Below are 20479 nucleotides of genomic sequence, written 5' to 3'. Positions count from 1 at the left end.
TAAATCTGACAAAAGGGAGCCATTATGTTGGAAAGGCAACATTGAGAAATATTCATGCAGGGAGTATATATGTGGAAATATACAGGCTCTGATTAAGAGTCGAGAGTGTGGTGCTGGAAAAGCACAGCTGGCCAGGCAGCATCCGAGGAGTGGGAGAGTCAATGTTTCAGGCTTAAGCCGTTCATAAGCCCGATGAAGGTCTTATGCCCGAAATGTCAATTCTCTTGCTCATTGGATGTTGCCTGACCAGCTGTGCTTTTCCAGCACCCCACTCTCGACTCTGATCTCCAGCACCTGCAGTCCTCACTTACTCCTAGGCGCTGAATAAGTCAAATTCGATTTTCATTGTTTGAGATTCTGAGAATTTCACCAATACCTGGGAATTGTTTGACTTTGATACTGTAATTCAGTGTTTATCTGCCACTTTCTTGCAGGAAATACTGATCAAAGTTGAAAAATAACAAAACTAGAGATTACATTTTCTTATTGTATATCTCTATGTTCACAGCACAATACTACACATGTAAACAAATAAAATGAAAGACATGGAGACATCACCGGTGTAGTTATTTGCATCTATATCTGCGCCTCCTTGCAGCGAGAAGCCAAATCCTGCTGATACTAAACCAGGGGCCCAGGTTCCCTTCAGCTCTTGGTAAGATTTTGAGAGCAGTCCATTAGCATGGCCCAGGTAAATGAACACTCTTCCATTGCCATCTTCACCAGCATATGGTGCTCCGATTGCCACATCTAGAGAGACATAGATTGCAGATTTGCATATAATTTACATGTTGTCACAAATTATGCTGGATGGTGGAAATTTAATAAATGGAAATACAAAAGTCTCTCCTTGAAAATGCCACTAGCTTTGCACCACAGCGGTACTCATTATCTAGCTCAGGTCAAACCTATTTCCCTTTCTCCTGTTGTCTTTCATTTACTGCCCAGTTGTTCTGGGTTCTTGACAGAATAGGGATCCAGATTCATTCTTGAGACTCAGATTCAGATCGGTTGCAGAAGTTTGAACCCAGCTTTGAACTATTACTGAAGCAAAAATTCACTCATGTTCCCAGAGCTGGTGTTCAGAGGAAGCCTTCAGTATAAGATCAGTAAAACTATTGATCTTGCAATGGGAATGGGTGGTCCTCATTACTCTCAACCCTCATGAGGCCTTCTGGCTGATCTCTCAGCTGCCTTTAGGGATTTTTATCTGATACAGCCCGCATGAGAAAACCTTGCTAACTGGCAGAATTCTGATGCAGCTAGCAAAGTAATGAACCTAAGTCTTTGGTTGTGTTATATCATCCTACCCCTCCAAATAAATCTAAACTGAAGTGTGCCTTCATCCTGCCAACTGTATGGTCAGATCATGGCATAAATAGCTGCAAATTGCACATTAATGGCTCATGGGAGCAGGTGCTCTTACTAAATAGCAGTTATCTCTCATCATATCTAATATTTGTTAACAAGGTGTGCGTCCCACCTTCTGAAGTTCAGACCTAGTTGGAGGAGGTTTACACTTTGCAGACATTTAGAGAGGGAAGATTGCCTTTGAACAGTATATGGTTCTGGAATCCTTTGGGAAGGTCAAATGGTCTTTCAGAGAAGCATGGTGCCTTTGAGACTGTTAAAAGTAGACTTGAACGTGTGTAAACTCTCAATATCAAATGGTCAACACCAAGATGAAAAATAACTGTCTGCCATATTGAAATATCATTGCTTACTCCTTAAATCTGTCTGTTGACATAAGCCTGAAAGTTAGCAATATAAGATTAGTGCTGCTTGACTGACTTCATAACCTTCCCTTATCATAATGGGGTGCAGCACCAAATGGTTACAAAATCTTTGAAGTAGGATTATGAATTTCAATGCTTGGTTTAGAAGGAATTACAGTTAAGTAAGTGTAGAATATAGTGAATGGTTTTATTTTATAACTGTGAGAGTTACTTAAACACTTAATTTTATCTCATCACAACCTGGATCCTAAGGTCTGATCATGGGTGGGTTCTGAGTGACTCCACATGGTAGACGTAAAGGTGAAAGGGGAAGTTATGTTAGGGCATAAGTTGCCATGATTTGATGTTAAATTGGTCTATGGGCTATAAAGGGCAGTAGAGGTGGGTGAAGGGCATGGTTGGAGTGTATGAGTCCATTGTGGAAGGGTAGAGATCATGAGCTGGAATGGATGTGAAATGGTAATGTGTGGGTTTTAGAGGATACATGAGTGACTGAGGGCTGTGAGGGGGGCTTTATTTATTTTGTTTTATTACTTTTTCTAAAAACCTTTGATGAAATGTTGATGGACCGAGCCTGGCCTATGACGTGACCAGTCTCTGCTCGACACCTCCCCACTCCACCCCAACCCCCACAGCCTTTGTACTGCTTCCACGGTTCCCCAAATGACTTTCAGAAAGTCTCCCCTCCCCACAATGAACAAAAGTCCAATGTTCTGGGGCGGTTTCGTCCAGGTTGATTTTGTGGAGCCTGGATACATCATATCTGCAATGAAAGATCAGACCTGAATGCTGCTTAGGGTGGAGGCACATCTATGTATTTGTCAATAGACAAGAATTAGGCAAAAGATTTGGCACTTTGTTTCCACTTTCACCACCTAGCTCTGGATTGATTTAACCCACTGCACGATAACCTGACAAGTTCATTACCCTTGTATCCATCAGAGTCAAGGTCCCCAAGGATGGTGATGGCACTGCCAAAGCGCCCAAACTTATCAGTTCCTGTGATGGTCTGCGTTGGCTGCTTGAAGTTTTCAAGCTGATCTTGGAGATAAACATAAACCCGCCCGACCTCACGCTGTTTGCCATCCTGTCCAAGGTTCATAAATAGAGGCGCTCCGACTAAGATATCGTCTCTCCTACACAGCAACAGCAGAGAGACACATAAATATCAGCAACTTACTCATTATATATCAACAAGAAATTAAACTGGATTATTTGCAGGATTTCAGAGAGCACAAGGAACATATGTCAAGTTAAAAATAAATATTATTTAATTTGTAAAAAATATTATCTGCATTTTATTCTTAGTCACATCCTTCCACTCTTAAAAGGACTGCCAGGCGGTGGGTATATAATGGGGTACAGTCCATAGTGTATCGACTTGCAGTTCCACAGCATTTTAGAAAATATTCCTCCTCCCCTTCAAACTGTATGTGAAACCTGGAAGTTATGTTAAAAGGCTAAAGGTTCAAGAGCTATATCCAATAAAGCTTATTATATTTGGAGTTCACATTGCATTTTACTACCTCGTAGAAATGCAGAAATTATTACCTTAATCTTTGAAATACTGCTTTGAAAAATTAAGGAACCAATGGAAGGTAAAAGGTCAATTAACTACTTGCCTAAAAAAACCCCATCAGGAATTAAATATCACAAGGTATGTTATCAGAATCAAATTTAATCCTAGTTGGCTATGGATAAAGTAACCTACTGGGTGAAGCCCTAGACTAAGTAAACCAGTGGTCATTAATCCAAATCTTGCAATGACAAATTATGAAATCGAGTTCAGGGATTATGGGCTAGCATTAGACAGTATCACAGAAACCTGCTGGGTGTTTTTGTTGTAAAAAAACCCACTGGCCCATTCTTGCCCAACAGGGAAAGGATCTTGTCAGCCCTGTGTCACCTGGATGACACATAGCTCCAGTCCTATACAGTGGCCATGAGCTCTGCTGTGGAAACCCACCATCTGCTTCACCCATGGTTCCCAAACCCTGTGCTGTGTGGAGAGCATTGTGACTTTCTCATGGTCAAAAGGGAACTTGGTCCATGAATTAAAGATGACAGGCAGATTCATAAAAGCGCTCGGCCTTGCAGCTTGAACAGAGCAGCAGCCTGCAATTGAAGGTAACTAATATGGAGGCCACATCAAAATGGAGGTGCCCTTGCTCTCTTACTTTCTTAGTGTAAAAGAATAGACTTTCTAGGGCACCATTGCTGAGGAAAAGCCTCTCCATAGAATGTCACGCCACGCAGGCAGGGATGGCCTCTTACTCAACTCAAAGGTTTGAGGCCAGTTGTTGCTCGGAGGAAATCTCCAGGAGCCCAAACTGTCCTCTTCCTCTCAGAACCTGGAGGCTCATAGGAAAATCCCAGTCAGACATCTTTAATGGCCTCAAATGTTGAAAGTGAAGCTATTGAGAATTGAAGATTTGATGCATAAACGCTGGTGATCCTGTATCCTGTCCATCCTACCTGGATGTGTTATGGGTGGGGGGGTGGGTGGGGGGGGAGCGCAAAGCTGGATTGCTCAGTGGGGTTATTTGAACCACCTAGGCAAAAGTGGGTACCTGAGATGCTGGAGATTAAAGTCAGATTAGAATGGTGCTGGAAAAGCACAGCAGGTCAGGCAACATCCAGGGAGCAGGAAAATTTACATTTCCGGCAAAAGCCCTTCATCAGGAATGATGTTGGGAGCCTCATTTGAAGCAATCTGCCGGTTCCTAATCCCAAATCTGGATGGGGCTCAAAGTCCATCTGAGGACGGAGTTGTGAGGAAAAGCTGATAAACGGTAGAACTTGACAACCTTAAAAGTAGGCATCTGATTATTATTGGGAGAGAGGTCTGATGTAAGGTGGTGGCTGAAGGCCTGGCCAATGGAGCAGATTTCATGAAGGCCTGGAATGATCGTGTGGAGTTAACTTGAAAATTGAGAAATTAGAAAGATTTGTGACAGCAGACAAACCTGGAGAAAGGTCTTGTAGGGAAGACCAGAATGCTTTGAATCCATTACACAATGTGACAGAAAGTGAACGGAGACCGTTTGGTGCAACAACACCATGGATTGGGGGTTAGAGTCTGCTTATAGACTGGATGCTAAGTCATATAAGGACCACCCAACCTTCAGAAGCAAAAAGCTGGCCCCTGGGAATTGAGCAGACTATTTGTTTAGATTTATCCCTTTTCGAACAAGAGTTTTAAGGAGGGAACTCGCCAGGCTGAGCTGGGCCCTGGCTATACCAGCCCTTTGGAAAGCCTGAGCAGGGAAGTGGCCGGAGATGTACCATATTGGTACACATACCCATCAGCCTTGTCTAAAGGAAGTGTCCTCTCGTTGGCCCAAGCAAGTTCCTGCATGGTCACCGCAGGAGGAGCAGCAATGTGCACAATCCTGGAGATAGGGACATAGGAACAGGAGTAGGCCCCGGAGCATGATCCACTCAGTGAAATTGTGGCTGACCTGTGGCCTAACTCTATAATGGCCCATATCCCACAATACCTTGGTATAACAAAAATAGATCCACTTTAGATCAAAACTGAATCTCTCATCTGCTGCCTTTTGTGGAAGATGGACTGGACCTGCATCCTTTGGGCTGACATGAAGGTGGGTCATTGGAAGTGGGGGATGCAAGGCGACCTTATAGAGGTTCTCATGATTGTAGATTTATGTACATAGCAAGGGGTAGGAAAGTTCAAAACTAGACGGTATAGGTTTAAAGGAAGAGAGAGCAAAGATTTAAAAAGGACAAGGGGGACAACTTTTTTTTACACAGAGGGTGGTTCATGTGTGGGAATGCACTGTCAAGAAAAGTGGTGGATGCAGGTACAGTTATAAAATTTAAAAGACATTTGCATTGGTGCATGAATAGGGAAGGTTTGGATGGAAAGGGCCCAAGCGCAGGCAGGTGGGACTAGTTTAATTTGGGATCATGGTTGGTGTGAACCAAAGGGTCTGTTTCCATGCTGTATGATTCCAAGTAACCTCAAAATAAGACAGGTGATTAACATGACAATTGGCCCAGGGAGAGGGGGGGGGTGGATTCTACACCTTAACTGTAAAGTATAGAATAATTTCAAGTTGACAACAGTAATAAAAGTCACTAACCCGCAAACATTTTTCCAGTTACTGCTTTGATGGGAAGGTTTGTTGTTTATAACAATTCCATCTCCCTTTGGAGAGTTATAATAAAGGACGCAAGTAACAGTTCATTGCATAGGGCTGAGCAATCCTTACCCATCACTGTTTATATCTGTGGCAGCCACCACATAGCCGAAATACGCAGCTACCTGCAAATCAAAACCCACAGACTGAGAGACACAATAAATCGGTTTCATTGCCTGTCACAAGTATGTTTCAATCTTTAGCACTGACATCCCTCAGCTTGACAGCCGTGAAATTCCATTTCTACTTTATATGGCATGACAATCGAATATTTACTGAATATTTCCGTACTTGCAGTGCATTCACGCTCTGCTGCCTCAACACAAAATCTTGTATAAATCGACAGTGAATTGAGCGTGAAGGTCTGAACTGATTCAAAATGAAGTGGGAATCTGCTCTTCCTTCTCACTTCTGCTTCGTCCCAGGAACAAATAAATTAAAACAAAATCCTCCACCAGGTCAGTTCCTGATGTTTGATCAGACTGTATGAAGCCAAACCACTTTGAACCAACATCTCACCTATAGCCCTAACATAGCCTTAACCTGCCCCTGTTATGAATTCATAGTAAATGCCTATTAGGTAACTTGCAAAAGTTACACGTGTTCCACTCATTAAAGGGTAACAGAGAAAGCCACGTTAGATGGAAACTTATCTCAGTGGTAACTTTTGATTCTAAGTCACAAGTTCAAATCTCATTGTAAAATTGAAGCATCGAATTGGACACTGGGAAACACAAATAGGGGGGAAGCACACACCTTTAAACCAGACGAAAGATCGTTGACCTGAAATGTTAACTTGGTTTCTCTCTTTGCTGAGGCGACATGACCTGTAGACTATTTCCAGCAAGTTCCTGTGTGTTTCTCTCCGACAGTCGGCATTCACAGCCTTCTCCTTCTGTCTTTTTAAGAGAGGCTTGCATTCTGGTTGCAGCAGGTGCTGGAAGGGTCGAGGGAAGACAGTCTGAGCAGAACAAATGGAAATTAAGCCCCAGAGTTCAGAGAGTGCTCTCTGACACAGCACAGGGCAGGTTTGTGCAAGGATTAGGCAGGCAGAAAGCAGGCTTCTGTCTACGGGAACTGAAAAGGCCCTCCGGAAAACAAAATTTGCAAAGGTAATGGGACCCAGATAAACAACACTGCCAATGCCAACACTGTAACCATAAGGTCCTGGACATAGTGCAGAAAGATGTTTAAAGTCACCAGGGTCAATTAATTCATCCTCAAATATTATTTCACATCGCGTGTTCACCACATCCCTTCATTCATCTACGAACAATCTCTGAGAAACATCACAGCAGCATGGGACTCACTGGTTAGCACTGCTGCCTCACAGTGCCTGGGACCCAGGTTCAATTCCAATCTCAGGTGAGGAGCTTGTACATTCTCCCCATGTCTGCATGGGTATCCTCCGGGGGCTCCAGTTTCCTCCCACAGTGCAAAATATATGCAGATTAAGTGGATCAACCACGTTAAATAGTCTGTAGTGTCCACGCTAGGTGGATTAGCCATTGGAGATGCAGGTTTACAGGGAGGGGGTGAGTCTGGGTGGGGTGCTCCCTGGAGGAGATGGTGTGCTTCCATACTGTAGGGATTCAATGATAGTCACTCATGTCTCCGATTCAGAGCTTCACTTGACTGTTGCCGGCTTCACAGACACACTGTTTGATGTTCACTCGTCAAGAAATATTAGCCGTCTCGATTCCACATCATGCACTGACACAAAGTGATGCCCTGCAGGATCTGCCTGGCAGGGGACATGCACTGCGATAAGCCTTCAGCATGAGGGACAATATCTTGGTCAGCACTCTGCAGCCATGACTGAAGACATGGGCAGCAGCGGAGATGAAGCGATTAAAGCTAACGGTGTGCTCATGCCCAATCCTCCTGAACACATCACATCTCAGCCCACAAACCCAGCCCACAGGCTCAGCTGATGTCCAAGCTGCAGGTGGTATCAGGGTGCACCTCCTTCATTTTCCCTGAGCCCCAATAATTATGACCCTTGTGCATTTTTGCTTTGAGCTTCCCAAGATCTGCCACCTGGCCAGGTAGCGATAGAACAGCAGGACGTGGACAAGGAAGAGCACAGAAAAGTCACTCTCACTCTGACACCAGCTCAATTGTATTGTGTTGAGTGTTCATTCTTGTATATTCCAAAGAATACCAATACTCAGATATTGATAACATGTTCATCTTAGAGGAAACTTTAGAAGCATCTACACCAGGAATAAGGGGCCTGCAGCCAAAATGGAGGGGAGTGGGTGGGTGGGGAGGGGGGGGGGGGTGTGGCGGGAGGAATGGCACTGATAGCAATGTTCAGGGACAGTATCCTCTTCTTTTCCCTCCTTTACCTCCTTGCCCTGTCCTCCTCTCTTCTTGTCCTCAAATGCTCGTATATACCTGACGGCAGGAGCTGAGGTTTCACGTTGATGAGGACGGAGCAGACCAGCTTGAATGAGGACACACTCTGAAATCTACCGTAGGACTTCTCCAGGGCAGTACAAACTATGGAATCATAACTAAAGCATCCCAGTGGTCTGCTGGATGACACTGGGTGTAGTAGCATATTGTACGAACTTCGTTCTTGTGGGGTGCTAATTGGAATCATGAGCCAGATTGCAAACAGCTAACCCTGGTTTCTCATTCTGTCTGAAATATTGGTGGAACTGGCATTGAATAAATGTGTTCTGGCTACTGACAGGATTGAGGGCATTGACCTGTGTGATGCCCTGGACATGCTTCCATCTTCACAGTGGAACCTTCTGTTGCTGCGGCACATCTCAGATTTTCTTGCAATCCAGTCAGTGTCACTCTACACTGTTTGGAGGAAGGGTCACTGAACCTGAAACGTTAACTCTGAGTTCTCTCCACGGGTGCTGCCAGCTCAGCTGAGCTTTTCCAGCAATTACTGTACTTGTTTCACTGTGCTACTCTTGTGCACAATCATATACCTCTCTGGAAATACAATGTATTCCTCTCTCACTATACGTAGAATTGTAGTCACCTCTCACATACAACAGGAGACTGTTGCATGGCAGTTTGGGAGATGTTGTCTTTCCCATTCCACTTGATGCAATTATGAACTAAGCCACTGGAGAGCGCTTTACAGCTATCCAAAATGTTGTTTTAAGATCAGTACCAAATAACATTACAATAATCTTTTGCTGTTCAGATATTTTAAATGACTATTGCTTAAGAATACGATCAGAAGATTACGTCTGTGGAAAATCAGTTAAACAGTTAGCACTGGTGTCAAAATTCAATGTAACAATGCAGAAAGGGGCAAAAGTGTTTAGAAATCGACCTGTGTGGAATGAATGCCAATTGTGATAAGATAGAGTCATAGAGATGTAAGCACGAAAACAGATCCTTCAGTCCAACACATCCATGCCAAACAGATATTCTAATCTAATCTAGTGCCATTTGCCAGCACTTGGCCCATATCCACCTAAATGCTTCCTATTCGTATACCCATCCAGATGCCTTGTAAAATATTGTAATTGTACCAGCTTCCACCACTTCCTCTGATAGTTCATTCCATACTTGCATGAAAAGGTTGCCCCTTAGGTCTCTTTTAAAATTTTCCCCTTACACCCTAAATCTTATCATAGAATCCCTACAGTGTGGAAACAGGCCTTTTGGCCCAACAAGTCCACACTGACCCTTCGAAGAGTATTCCACTGAGAGCTATTCCTCTAGATTACCTCTGACTGATGCACCTATCCTACACATCCTTGAACACTATGGGCAATTTAGCTTGACCAATTAATCTAAGCTACTAAATATGTTTGGACTGTGGGAGGAAACCAGTGCACCCGGAGGAAACCCACACAGACACAGGGAGAACGTGCAAACACCACACAGACAGTCGCCCCAGGCTGGAATTGAACTTGGGTCCCTGGTGCTGTGAGGCAACAGTGCTAACCACTGAGCCATCATGCTTCCCCCACTCATATAGAACCAGTGCTTTCTAGTTCTGGACTCCCCAACCCCAGGGAAAAGGCATTGTCTATTTACCCTATCCATGCTCTCATGATTTTATAAACCTCTACAAGGTCACCCCTCTGACGCTCCATGGAAAATAGTCCCAGCCTATTCAGCCTCTCCTTATAGCTGAAACCCTCTAACCGTGGCAACATGCTTGTAAATCTATTCTGAACTCTCTCATGTTTCACAATATAGTATTAAGCTGTGCATCAAAACCCAGGTGCAAATTTGCCTTCAAAAAAACAATTATATTTCCATAGGATTTGATGGGACTTTGGGAAATCCCAAAAACATTAAACCACTGGAAACAACTTTGTAGGTTGCTCACTGTTGTAATATGGAAAACACAGCATCCAATTTTATTAACTACAAATATAACTATCTATTGTGGGTGTGGGTTGTAGGAGTCTATTTAACTACATTGCTACATCTCCTAAATTGAAAACAGCAAAACTCAAGGTTGCAAGCTTAATAGTTATTTCTTACCTGTTCGCCGGCAATAGTTTGTTTGCTAATCATGGTCATAGAATCTACAATAATTACCTGTCAATGCAAAAAGACAACAGAAGTTTAAACTTTATTGTTTAAATGAAGAAGATGTACAACCAAGCACTGAAATTAAGAACCTCCTGTCAATCTGTGACTTCCCTATAAAACTAGCTCTGCATTATGGGGCACAAAAACGTTGCTCCAGAGAGACAGCGATGTAAGTTGTGGTTTTCTGTATGTAAGCCAGCGCAACACATATAACAGAGTTTAGCTTTGGTTTGAGTCAGACATCTGGAGATTTACTAACAACTAAGTATGTACTGTAATATGACACATCAGACTTGCATGTAAATCTGGGTTATACATTAATGGTCTGCCCGTACTGCATATAAAACAAAACTTTTCACTGTATTGAGGTACATGTGACAATAATAAATCAAATATGTACACTCAGAATTCTGTTACATTATTTATATAGTTAACAGGCTGACTGACAAATAAAAACAGAATTTGCTGGATAAACTCAGCAGGTCTGGCAGCATCTGTGGAGAGAGGAACAGAATTAACTTTTTGAGGCCAATATGACTCTTCTTCAGAACTAAGAAAGATTGGATAATGGAAGCTATGTTCTAGACAGAGGAGGAGGAGTAGCAAGTGGAACAGATTATAAAGCTGCCCAGAACAAAAGACAAAGGCAGTGCTAATAGTAGTAAAGGAGAGATGGAGATGTAAAATGAGTGTAAATGAAGATGTGAAAGGAGAAAATGGGTCTGCTCTGCAGAGAAAATGGGTCTAGAGCTGAGTGGGAGTGAGCAGAGAGCAGCCTGGGAAGGTAAGAGATTATAAAAACCTACTTCATGGATTTGGGGCCTGCACTTTGGGGTGAGAGCTGAGCAGGAGCGAGTGGAGAGCAGTCTGGGAAGGTAAGAGATTATAAAAACTTACCTCATGGATTTGGGATCTGTACTTTGGGGTGGGAGCTGAGTCTGGGAAGGTAAGAGATTCTGATTCGAAATAGTTTTGACTGAGGAGAAACTGAAAGGTGATGCCGCAGGAGGGCCGTCATTTGATTAGCTAATAAGGGGTCTGCTAAATTTGAATCTGTTTTAAATTGAATCTTGTTGATTTATTAATCACAACTTATTTATTGGTTATCTTGCATAAACAGAGATATGAAAACAGTTAAAAATTTAAAAATCCAAATTCAAAACAAATAAAATAAGGATGAAGGTCAGGTGATGTGTTGTTTCTGCATGATGTGGGAGCTGGTGGACCCCATTGTGGTTCCCAGTGATCATGTCTGTATTAAATGTTAGTTGCTGGAAGAACGCTAGCTCCGAGTCGATGAGCTGGACTCTGAGTTTCAAACATTGTGACACATCAGGGAGGGGAGAGTTACCTAGATGTTCTGCTTCAGGAGACAGTCATACCCCTTAGATTAACGAATTCAAATTCAGAGACTGGTTAGGGACAGGAGGGTGTGGCTGAGAGCGAAGCAGTTAGAGGGCCCCAGGAGGGAGAGTTGCAGGAGCCTCAGATCCTGTTCATGTTCAACATGTTTTGCCCCTGTGTGAATGGGAATGGGGACTGCATGGAGGATGAGCTGAGTGACTGCAGCACTATGGTGCAGGGAGCCATTCAAGTGGGGGGAGAGAAGAGAAATGTTGTTATAATTGGGGATAGTATAGTTAGAGGCATAGACACTGTTCTCTCTGACTAAGATTGAGAATTCTGAAGATTCTATTGCCTGTGAGCTGCTTGGCTTCAGGATATCTCATCTGGGCCTCAGAGGAACTTGGAGTGGGAGGGTAAAGATTCAGTGATCATGCCCACGTAGGTACCAACTACATAGATAAAACTAGGGCAGAGGTTCTGCTAAGGGAGTGTGAACAGCTAGGAACTAAATTAAAAAGCAGAACCAACAAGGTCATAATCCCTGGAGAAAGTGAGGTCTGCAGATGCTGGAGATCAAAGTTGAAACTTTATTGCTGGAACAGCACAGCAGGTCAGGCAGCATCCAGGGAACAGGAGATTCGACGTTTCGGGCACAGGCCCTTCTTCAGGAATGAGCAGAGAGTGTTCAGCAGGAGAAGATAAAAGGTAGGGAGGAGGGACTTGGAGGAGGGGCGTTGGAAATGTGATAGGTGGAAAGAGGTCAAGGTGAGGGTGATAGGTCGGAGTAGGATGGAGGCGGAGAGGTCAAGAAGAAGACTGCAGAAGAAGACTGCAGCCGGGCTGGAGGGATCCGGCTGAGACAAGGTGGGGGGAGGGGGGATGAAGAAACTGGTGAAGTCCAAGTTCATCCCCTGCGGTTGGAGGGTTCCCAGTCGGAAGATAAGACACTCCTCCTCCGACCGTCGGGTTGTTGTGGTTTGGCGGTGGATGAGTCCAATGACCTGCATATCCTCGGTGGAGTGGGAGGGGGAGTTGAAATGCTGTGCTACAGGTTGGTTGGGTTGGTTCATCCGGGTGGCCCGGAGGTGCTCTCTGAATCGCTCCGTAATCCCTGGACTACTCCCTGAGTCATGAGCTAATTGGCAAAGCGTCAATAGGGTTAAGCATGTAAATGCATGTCCCAAAGATTGGTTTGGGAGAAATGGGTTTGAATTCATGGTACTGGGGAAGAAGGAACCTGTTCAAATGGGACGGTCTTCATCTGAAACATGCTGGGCCCAGAGTCCTAGCAAAACATATAACTAGGGCTGTAGACGAAGTTTTAAATTAAATTGGGGTGGAGGGCTCAGTTATAAGGAAATCAGAAAACCTGAATTAAAGGAGGAGATAAGAGTGCAGAACTCAGGAGAGATTATTAAAATCTCCAGCACAGACACAAATAGGACAGAATGTATGGAAAGGGATAGCAATCAAACTTAAAGCACACTGGACAAATGATTGACAGTGAGAAGAGAGATAGTTAATACAAGACTGAAGGTGTTATATCTGAATGCACACAGAATAAAGAATAAGGTAAATGAGCTTAAAGGAAAAGTGAAACAGACTCAGCCAGATGAAAGAGTACATTGAGGGATGGAACTATTCAGGCCTCTTTTCAAGGAAGAAGCAGAAAGCCTTCAGACCATCATGATGGTGATTGGAGGATCAACACCTTGGTTTCTGCTTAGGCACTTTACAGCCACTAGAGGTCACCACTGAGTAATACTATTAGAGAGGTTGACATCTATTCTCCATTTCTCTCACATTTTCTCCCAGTTTGTATTGCTTGACGCTCTCAGTAGAGCGGGGACATTTTCTCCTTTTCAACCTTCAGTTACACCAATTTTAATATCTCTATATCTCCTTTACAACCATTAGCACTGCCTTTGTGTTTTGTGGTGAGCACCCTCACAATATATTCCATTCATTCCTCTTCCCCCTCTGTCCACCATTTTCTAGTTCTGAAGGAAAGTTAATCAAGACTCACAAGGTTAACTCTGGTTTTCTCTCCACAGATGCGGACAGACCTGCTGAGTTCTTCTATCCCTTTCTGTTTTTATTTCGGATTTCCAGTATCTGCAAAATTTTGCTTATATTTAACTGACTGACTAGCAGCCCGACTCTCAACAGAATGTATGGAGAGTAAGACAGAGACAGTTTATACAAGACCATCACATGTTATGATGTCTTCTAGCCATCTTAAATGGATAGTGTACTCCTGAGGTCTGTGTAATAATACAACAGCCCATACCAGAACCAGTGTATAATATGTGCCCACCTCACTGCATATGGGCATCGCTAATTGCATCAGCAATTATTGCCTATCCCTAGTTGCCCTTGAGAAGTAATGGTGAGCTGCACTATTTGCTGTAGGTAGACCCACATGCTGGTTGGGAGGGAATTCCAGGTTTCTGTCCCAACAGCGCTAAAGGAGCAGTACTTTATTAATCTGGATGGTGAGTGCCTTGGAGGAGAACTTGAAGGGGATGGTTTTCCCATTAATCTGTTTCCTTGTCCTTTGAGATGGAAGCAGCTATGGGTTAGGAAGGTGCACCCCAGGCCATCAACATGGACTTCACCAGTTTCCTCATTTCCCCTGCCCTCCACCTTACCCCAGTTCCAACCTTCCAGCTCAGTACTGTCCTCATGACCTGTCCTACCTGCCAATCTCCCTTCCCACCTATCCACTCCACCCTCCTCTCTGACCTATCACCTCCATCCCCACCCCCATTTACCTATTGTACTCTTTGCTACCTTCTCCCCAGCCCCACTATCCCCACTTTTATCTCTTTACCCTGGAGGCTCCCTGCCTCCATTCCTGATGGAGGGGTTTTGCCCCAAACGTCGATTTTCCTACTCCTCGGATGCTGCCTGACCTGCTGTGCTTTTCCAGCACCCCTCTGATATGAAAACGTTAGGAAGGTGCAGTCTAAGGAGACTGGTGAATTTCTGCAGTGCATCTTGTAGATAGTATACCCAGCCGTGCATCATTGGTGGAGGGAGTGGATGTGCTGAAAACCAAGCAGACTGTTTTATCCTGGATGGTGAGAAGCTTCATCCACGCAGTCACCTGAGCTAACCACCCTTCATCCAAATGCTATCAGTCACTTCTAAAGGAAAATAAATGATAATCTATTAATTTAAATAAAGTCATCTATTTCCACTGGAAAAAGGAGCTTCAAAGCATAACGATAAAGAATGGATTTCATTGTGTTGAGAGATGTTTTCAATAAAACTGAGCAAAATTCCTAACCTGTTTAGAAACTTTCTAACATATGTTGTTCAGAATCCCAAATGGTCTCAATAAAAATACCAACACCAATGTATTTTGCAATTGAAGGAAATCTTCCAGGCAGCTTGGCCACATTTTGTGTTTAATGGGGTTGGTATATTATAAAATTAAAAAGAAATTAAGTCAAACTTAGATCAAAAGGAATCAAAACTTCATTGTAACCAGAGTGAGTTGATTAGGATTCAGCTCAGATTAACTAGTTCATGCCTTGATGCCTCTCATATTCCACTTTAATTTGATTTAAGGAAAGTTCTTTGAACCTTCCAGTAAAATGGTCAAATCCATTCAGTTTTGAAATGCCCTATTCCTCTTCAGTTGAGACATTCAACTTTTTGAAATTCAATGCATATTTTATCCTTTCAAAACTTAATGAATACTATTGCTGAAGGGATAACAGGCCAAAGTGTTGAGCATCATTTCATCACCAAGTCCTGGTCATAACTGGTCTTTAATTGAGATTAAAGCTGCCTTTATTACAAAACACTGAGAGTTAAAGGCCCATAGGTGGTCAATGGAATGAAATAAAATATAGAAAGTCTGCAGAGGTTCAACATGACTGAAAATGAGACAATGAGAAGTAGGAAGAGGAGTAGTCCATTTGGCCCCTTGAGCCTGCTCTGCCATTCACTAGGATCATGGCTAATCTGATATTCCTCATATCCACTTTCCTGCCCTTTCCCCAAAACCCTTGACACTCTTATTGATCAAGAATCTATCTCAGCCTTAAATAGAAACAAGGACTGTACCCCCACAGCTCTCTGCAACAAGGAATTCCAAAGATACAACCATCTCGAAGAAGAATCCCTCCAGTGTGGAAACAGGCCCTTCAGCTCATCAGGTCCACACTGACCTTCCGAAGAGTAACCCACCCCCCCCCATCCTATATTTTACCCCTGACTCATAACCTACACTATCGGCAATTTAGCATGGTCAATTCATCTAACCTGCACATCTTTGGACTGTGGGAGAAAACCAGAGCACCCAGATAGGGGGAGAATGTGCTATCTCCACACAGAGAGTCACCTGAGGCTAGAATTGAACCCAGGTCGCTGGTGCTCTGAGGTAGCAGTGCTAACCACTGAGCCACCGTGCCAACCCAGATAAGTAATTCCTCCACATTTCAGTCTTAAGATGGCACTCCTTTATTCTGAGACTTTGCCCTTTAGTCCTAGACTCGCCCATGAGGGGAAACATCCTCTGGGTATTTATCCTGTCAAGCCCCTTCAAAATCCAACATGAGATCACCTCTTATTCTTTTGAATTCCAGTGAGTAAAATCCCAACCCTGTTTGATCTTTGCTCACAAGCCAATCCCTCTACACCAGGGATCATCCTAATGACGTTCTTTGAATTTCTCCAATAAAATGATATCTTTTCTTAAATAAGGGACCAAAATTGCTCTCAGTACTCTAGATATCATCTCCCCAGCACCTTGTAGAGTTTCAGAGCTGAAAATGTGTTGCTGGAAAAGCGCAGCAGGTCAGGCAGCATCTAGGGAACAGGAGAATCGACATTTCGGGCATAAGCCCTTCTTCAGGAATGAGGAAAGTTTGTCCAGCAGGCTAAGATAAAAGGTAGGGAGGAGGGACTTGGGGGAGGGGTGTCGGAAATGTGATAGGTGGAAAGAGGTCAAGGTGAGGGTGATCGGTCAGACTGGGGTGGGGGCGGAGAGGTCAGGAAGAAGATTGCAGGTTAGGAAGGCAGTGCTGAATTCGATGGATTTGACTGAGACAAGGTGGGGGGAGGGGAAATGAGGAAACTGGTGAAATCCGAGTTCATCCCTTGTGGTTGGAGGGTTCCTAGGCGGAAGATGAGGCGCTCTTCCTCCAACCGTCGTGTTGTTGTGGTCTGGCGATGGAGGAGTCCAAAGACCTGCATATCCTTGGTGGAGTGGGAGGGGGAGTTGAAGTGTTGAGCCACAGGGTGGTTGGGTTGGTTGGTCCGGGTGTCCCAGAGGTGTTCTCTGAAACGCTCCGCAAGTAGCCGGACTGTCTCCCCAATATAGAGGAGGCCACATCGGGTGCAGAGGATGCAATAGATGATGTGTGTGGAGGTGCAGGTGAATCTGTGGCGGATATGGAAGTTTCCTTTGGGGCCTTGGAGGGAGGTGAGGGGGGAGGTGTGGGCGCATGTCTTGCACCTCTTGCGGTTGCAGGGGAAGGTGCCGGGAGTGGAGGTTGGGTTGGTGGGGGGTATGGATCTGACGAGGGAGTCACGGAGGGAGTGGTCTTTATGGAATGCTGATAGGGGAGGGTAGGGAAATATATCCTTGGTGGTGGGGTCCGTTTGGAGGTGGCGGAAATGACAGCGGATGATGCGCTGTACATGGAGATTGGTGGGGTGGTAGGTGAGGACCAGTGGGGTTCTATCCTGGTGGCGGTTGGAGGGACGGGGCTCAAGGGTGGAGGGGTGGGAAGTGGAAGAGATGCGGTGGAGGGATCGTCGACCACGTCGGGGGGGAAATTGCGGTCCTTGAAGATGGAGGCCATCTGGGTTGTGCGTTTTTGGAACTGGTCCTCCTGGGAGCAGATGCGGCAGAGTCGAAGAAATTGGGAGAATGGGATGGCGTTTTTACAGGGGGCAGGGTGGGAGGAGGTGTAGTCCAGGTAGCTGTGGGAGTCGGTCGGTTTGTAGTAGATGTCCGTGTTGATTCGGTCATCTGAGATAGAAATAGAAAGGTCGAGGAAGGGGAGGGAGGAATCTGAGACTGTCCAGGTGAATTTGAGGTCGGGGTGGAAGGTGTTGGTGAAGTAGATGAACTGTTCATCCTCCTCGTGGGAGCACGAGGCGGCGCCGATACAATCATCGATGTAGCGGAGGAAAAGGTAGGGGGTGGGGCCAGTGTAGTTGCGGAAGATGGACTGTTCCACATATCCTACGAAGAGGCAGGCATAGCTGGGGCCCATGCGGGTGCCCATGGCTACTCCTTTCGTTTGGAGGAAGTGGGAGGATTGGAAAGAGAAGTTGTTCAGGGTGAGGACCAGTTCAGTCAGTCGAAGGAGGGTGTCAGTGGAAGGGTACTGGTTGGTACGGCGGGAAAGGAAGAAGCGGAGGGCTTTGAGTCCTTCGTGATGGGAAATGGAGGTGTACAGGGACTGGATGTCCATGGTGAAAATAAGGCGTTGGGGACCAGGGAAGCGAAAATTCTGGAGCAGGTGGAGGGCATGGGTGGTGTCCCGAACGTAGGTGGGGAGTTCTTGGACTAAGGGGGACAGGACGGTGTCAAGGTATGCGGAGATGAGTTCGGTGGGGCAAGAGCAGGTGGAGACAATGGGTCGCCTGGGGCAGTCAGGTTTGTGGATTTTGGGCAGGAGGTAGAAGCGGGCGGTGCGGGGTTGTGGGACTATGAGGTTGGAGGCGGTGGATGGGAGATCCCCCGAGGTGATGAGGTTATGGATGGTCTGAGAGATGAGCGTTTCAGAGAACACCTCTGGGACACCCGGACCAACCAACCCAACCACCCTGTGGCTCAACACTTCAACTCCCCCTCCCACTCCACCAAGGATATGCAGGTCTTTGGACTCCTCCATCGCCAGACCACAACAACACGACGGTTGGAGGAAGAGCGCCTCATCTTCCGCCTAGGAACCCTCCAACCACAAGGGATGAACTCGGATTTCACCAGTTTCCTCATTTCCCCTCCCCCCACCTTGTCTCAGTCAAATCCATCGAATTCAGCACTGCCTTCCTAACCTGCATTCTTCTTCCTGACCTCTCCGTCCCCACCCCAGTCTGACCTATCACCCTCACCTTGACCTCTTTCCACCTATCACATTTCCGACGCCCCTAACCCAAGTCCCTCCTCCCTACCTTTTATCTTAGCCTGCTGGACAAACTTTTCACATTCCTGAAGAAGGGCTTATGCCCAAAACGTCGATTCTCCTGTTCCCTAGATGTTGCCTGACCTGCTGCGCTTTTCCAGCAACACATTTTCAGCTCTGATCTCCAGCATCTGCAGTCCTCACTTTCTCCTTGTAGAGTTTCAGTCAGACTTCCTTACTCTTATACTCCAACCCCTTTGAAATAATGGCCAACATTTTATTAGCCTTCTTTACTACCTCTGCAACAGTGCTAGCTTTCTGTGTTTCATGCACATGTACTCCAAGTCCTTTGGTGTTTCAGCTTGCTACAGCTTATCTCCATTTAAAAAATATTCTGTTCTTTTGTTCATCCTTCCAAAATGAACAACTTCATGTAAATGTAAAAACCAAAAGAACTATATCAGTTCAAGAGCAAACTATACAGTAAAAGGAAAAACCTTTGGAAAATTGATGTACAGAGAGATCTGGGTATTCAGGTCAATTTTACCTTGAAGGTAGAAACACAAGTCAATAGAATGGTCAAGAAGGCATATGTCATGCTTTCCTTTATCGGATGGAGTATTGGGTACAACAGTTGATAGGTCATGTTACAGTCGTGTAAGACTTTGGTTCAGCCACATTTGGAATACTGCATACAATTCTGGTCGCCACATTACCAAAAGGATGTGGATGCATTGACGGTGGTGCAAAGGAGGTTCACCGGGATGTTGCCTGGTATGGAGGGCACTAGCTATGAAGAGAAATTGAGTAGATTAGGATTATTCTCATTAGAAAGATGGAGGTTGAGGAGGAACCTGATTGAGGACTACAAAATCATGAGAGGTACAGATAGGGTGGATAGCAAGAAACTTTTTCCCTGAGTGGGGACTCAATTACTAGGGGTCATGAGTTCAAAGTGGAAGGAGAATAGTTTAAAGGAGATATGCCTGGCAAGTTCTTTATGCAGAGGGTGGTGAGTACCTAGAATGCATTGCCAGTGGAAGTGATAGAGTCGGGCACAACAGCATCATTTAAGATGCTCCTAGACAAGTACATGAATGGGCAGGGAGCAGAGGGATACAGGTCCTTAGAAAATAGATGGATGATGTAAATCAGAAGCAAAAACAGAAATTGCTGGAAAAGCTCAGCAGGTCTAGCAGCATCCATGAAGAAAAATCAGGGTTAATATTTCAGGTCTGGTGATCTTTCCTGAGAACTCAGACCTGCTGAGCTTTTCCAGAAACTTCTTTTTAATTTTCACATCAGTGTGTTTTTTTCTCAGTTGGACCGGGTTTGAAGGGGTGAATTCTGAATACATCAAACTTGGATTTAACAGAAGAAAATGCACTCAAAACATTTGTTCAATGTTAAACACAGAGCATGCCAATATTCATCAACATTTATTTAACCAATCATACATACCGATCCCAATGCGTGTTTTGCCCTGGGAGCTCCCAGAAGATAATCTATAAAAAGAATAGACAGGTTAAAGTTTTCTTTTAATAACAAGGACTTTAGTAACGAGACCATGTCCAAAGCTGATGCAGGAACAACGACATCTCAGTGTGGCTCATGGATT

The 20479-nt window shown here is 44.7% G+C and overlaps 1 protein-coding gene across 1 annotated transcript in view; it reads right to left on the bottom strand.

Moving 5' to 3' along the window:
* Window positions 1-20479, bottom strand: part of LOC122539982 (integrin alpha-8-like) — a 151409-nt gene that overhangs the window by 60960 nt on the left and 69970 nt on the right. Inside the window, exons 9-13 of the mRNA XM_087977898.1 lie at window positions 20323-20366; window positions 10373-10429; window positions 5972-6024; window positions 2664-2872; window positions 559-750 (exon numbers count right to left, since the gene is read on the bottom strand). Coding sequence (XP_087834024.1) covers window positions 559-750; window positions 2664-2872; window positions 5972-6024; window positions 10373-10429; window positions 20323-20366 — 555 coding nt within the window. The remainder of the gene's footprint in view (window positions 1-558; window positions 751-2663; window positions 2873-5971; window positions 6025-10372; window positions 10430-20322; window positions 20367-20479) is intronic.

Source organism: Chiloscyllium plagiosum, unplaced genomic scaffold, assembly GCF_037043375.1.
Source record: "Chiloscyllium plagiosum isolate Xiang-an unplaced genomic scaffold, Cpla_swu_hap1 HiC_scaffold_32, whole genome shotgun sequence".
NCBI classification, from domain to species: Eukaryota; Metazoa; Chordata; class Chondrichthyes; order Orectolobiformes; family Hemiscylliidae; genus Chiloscyllium; species Chiloscyllium plagiosum.
The sequence above is the reverse complement of the archived record's forward strand: the minus strand, read 5'-3'. Positions and strand labels throughout refer to the sequence as shown.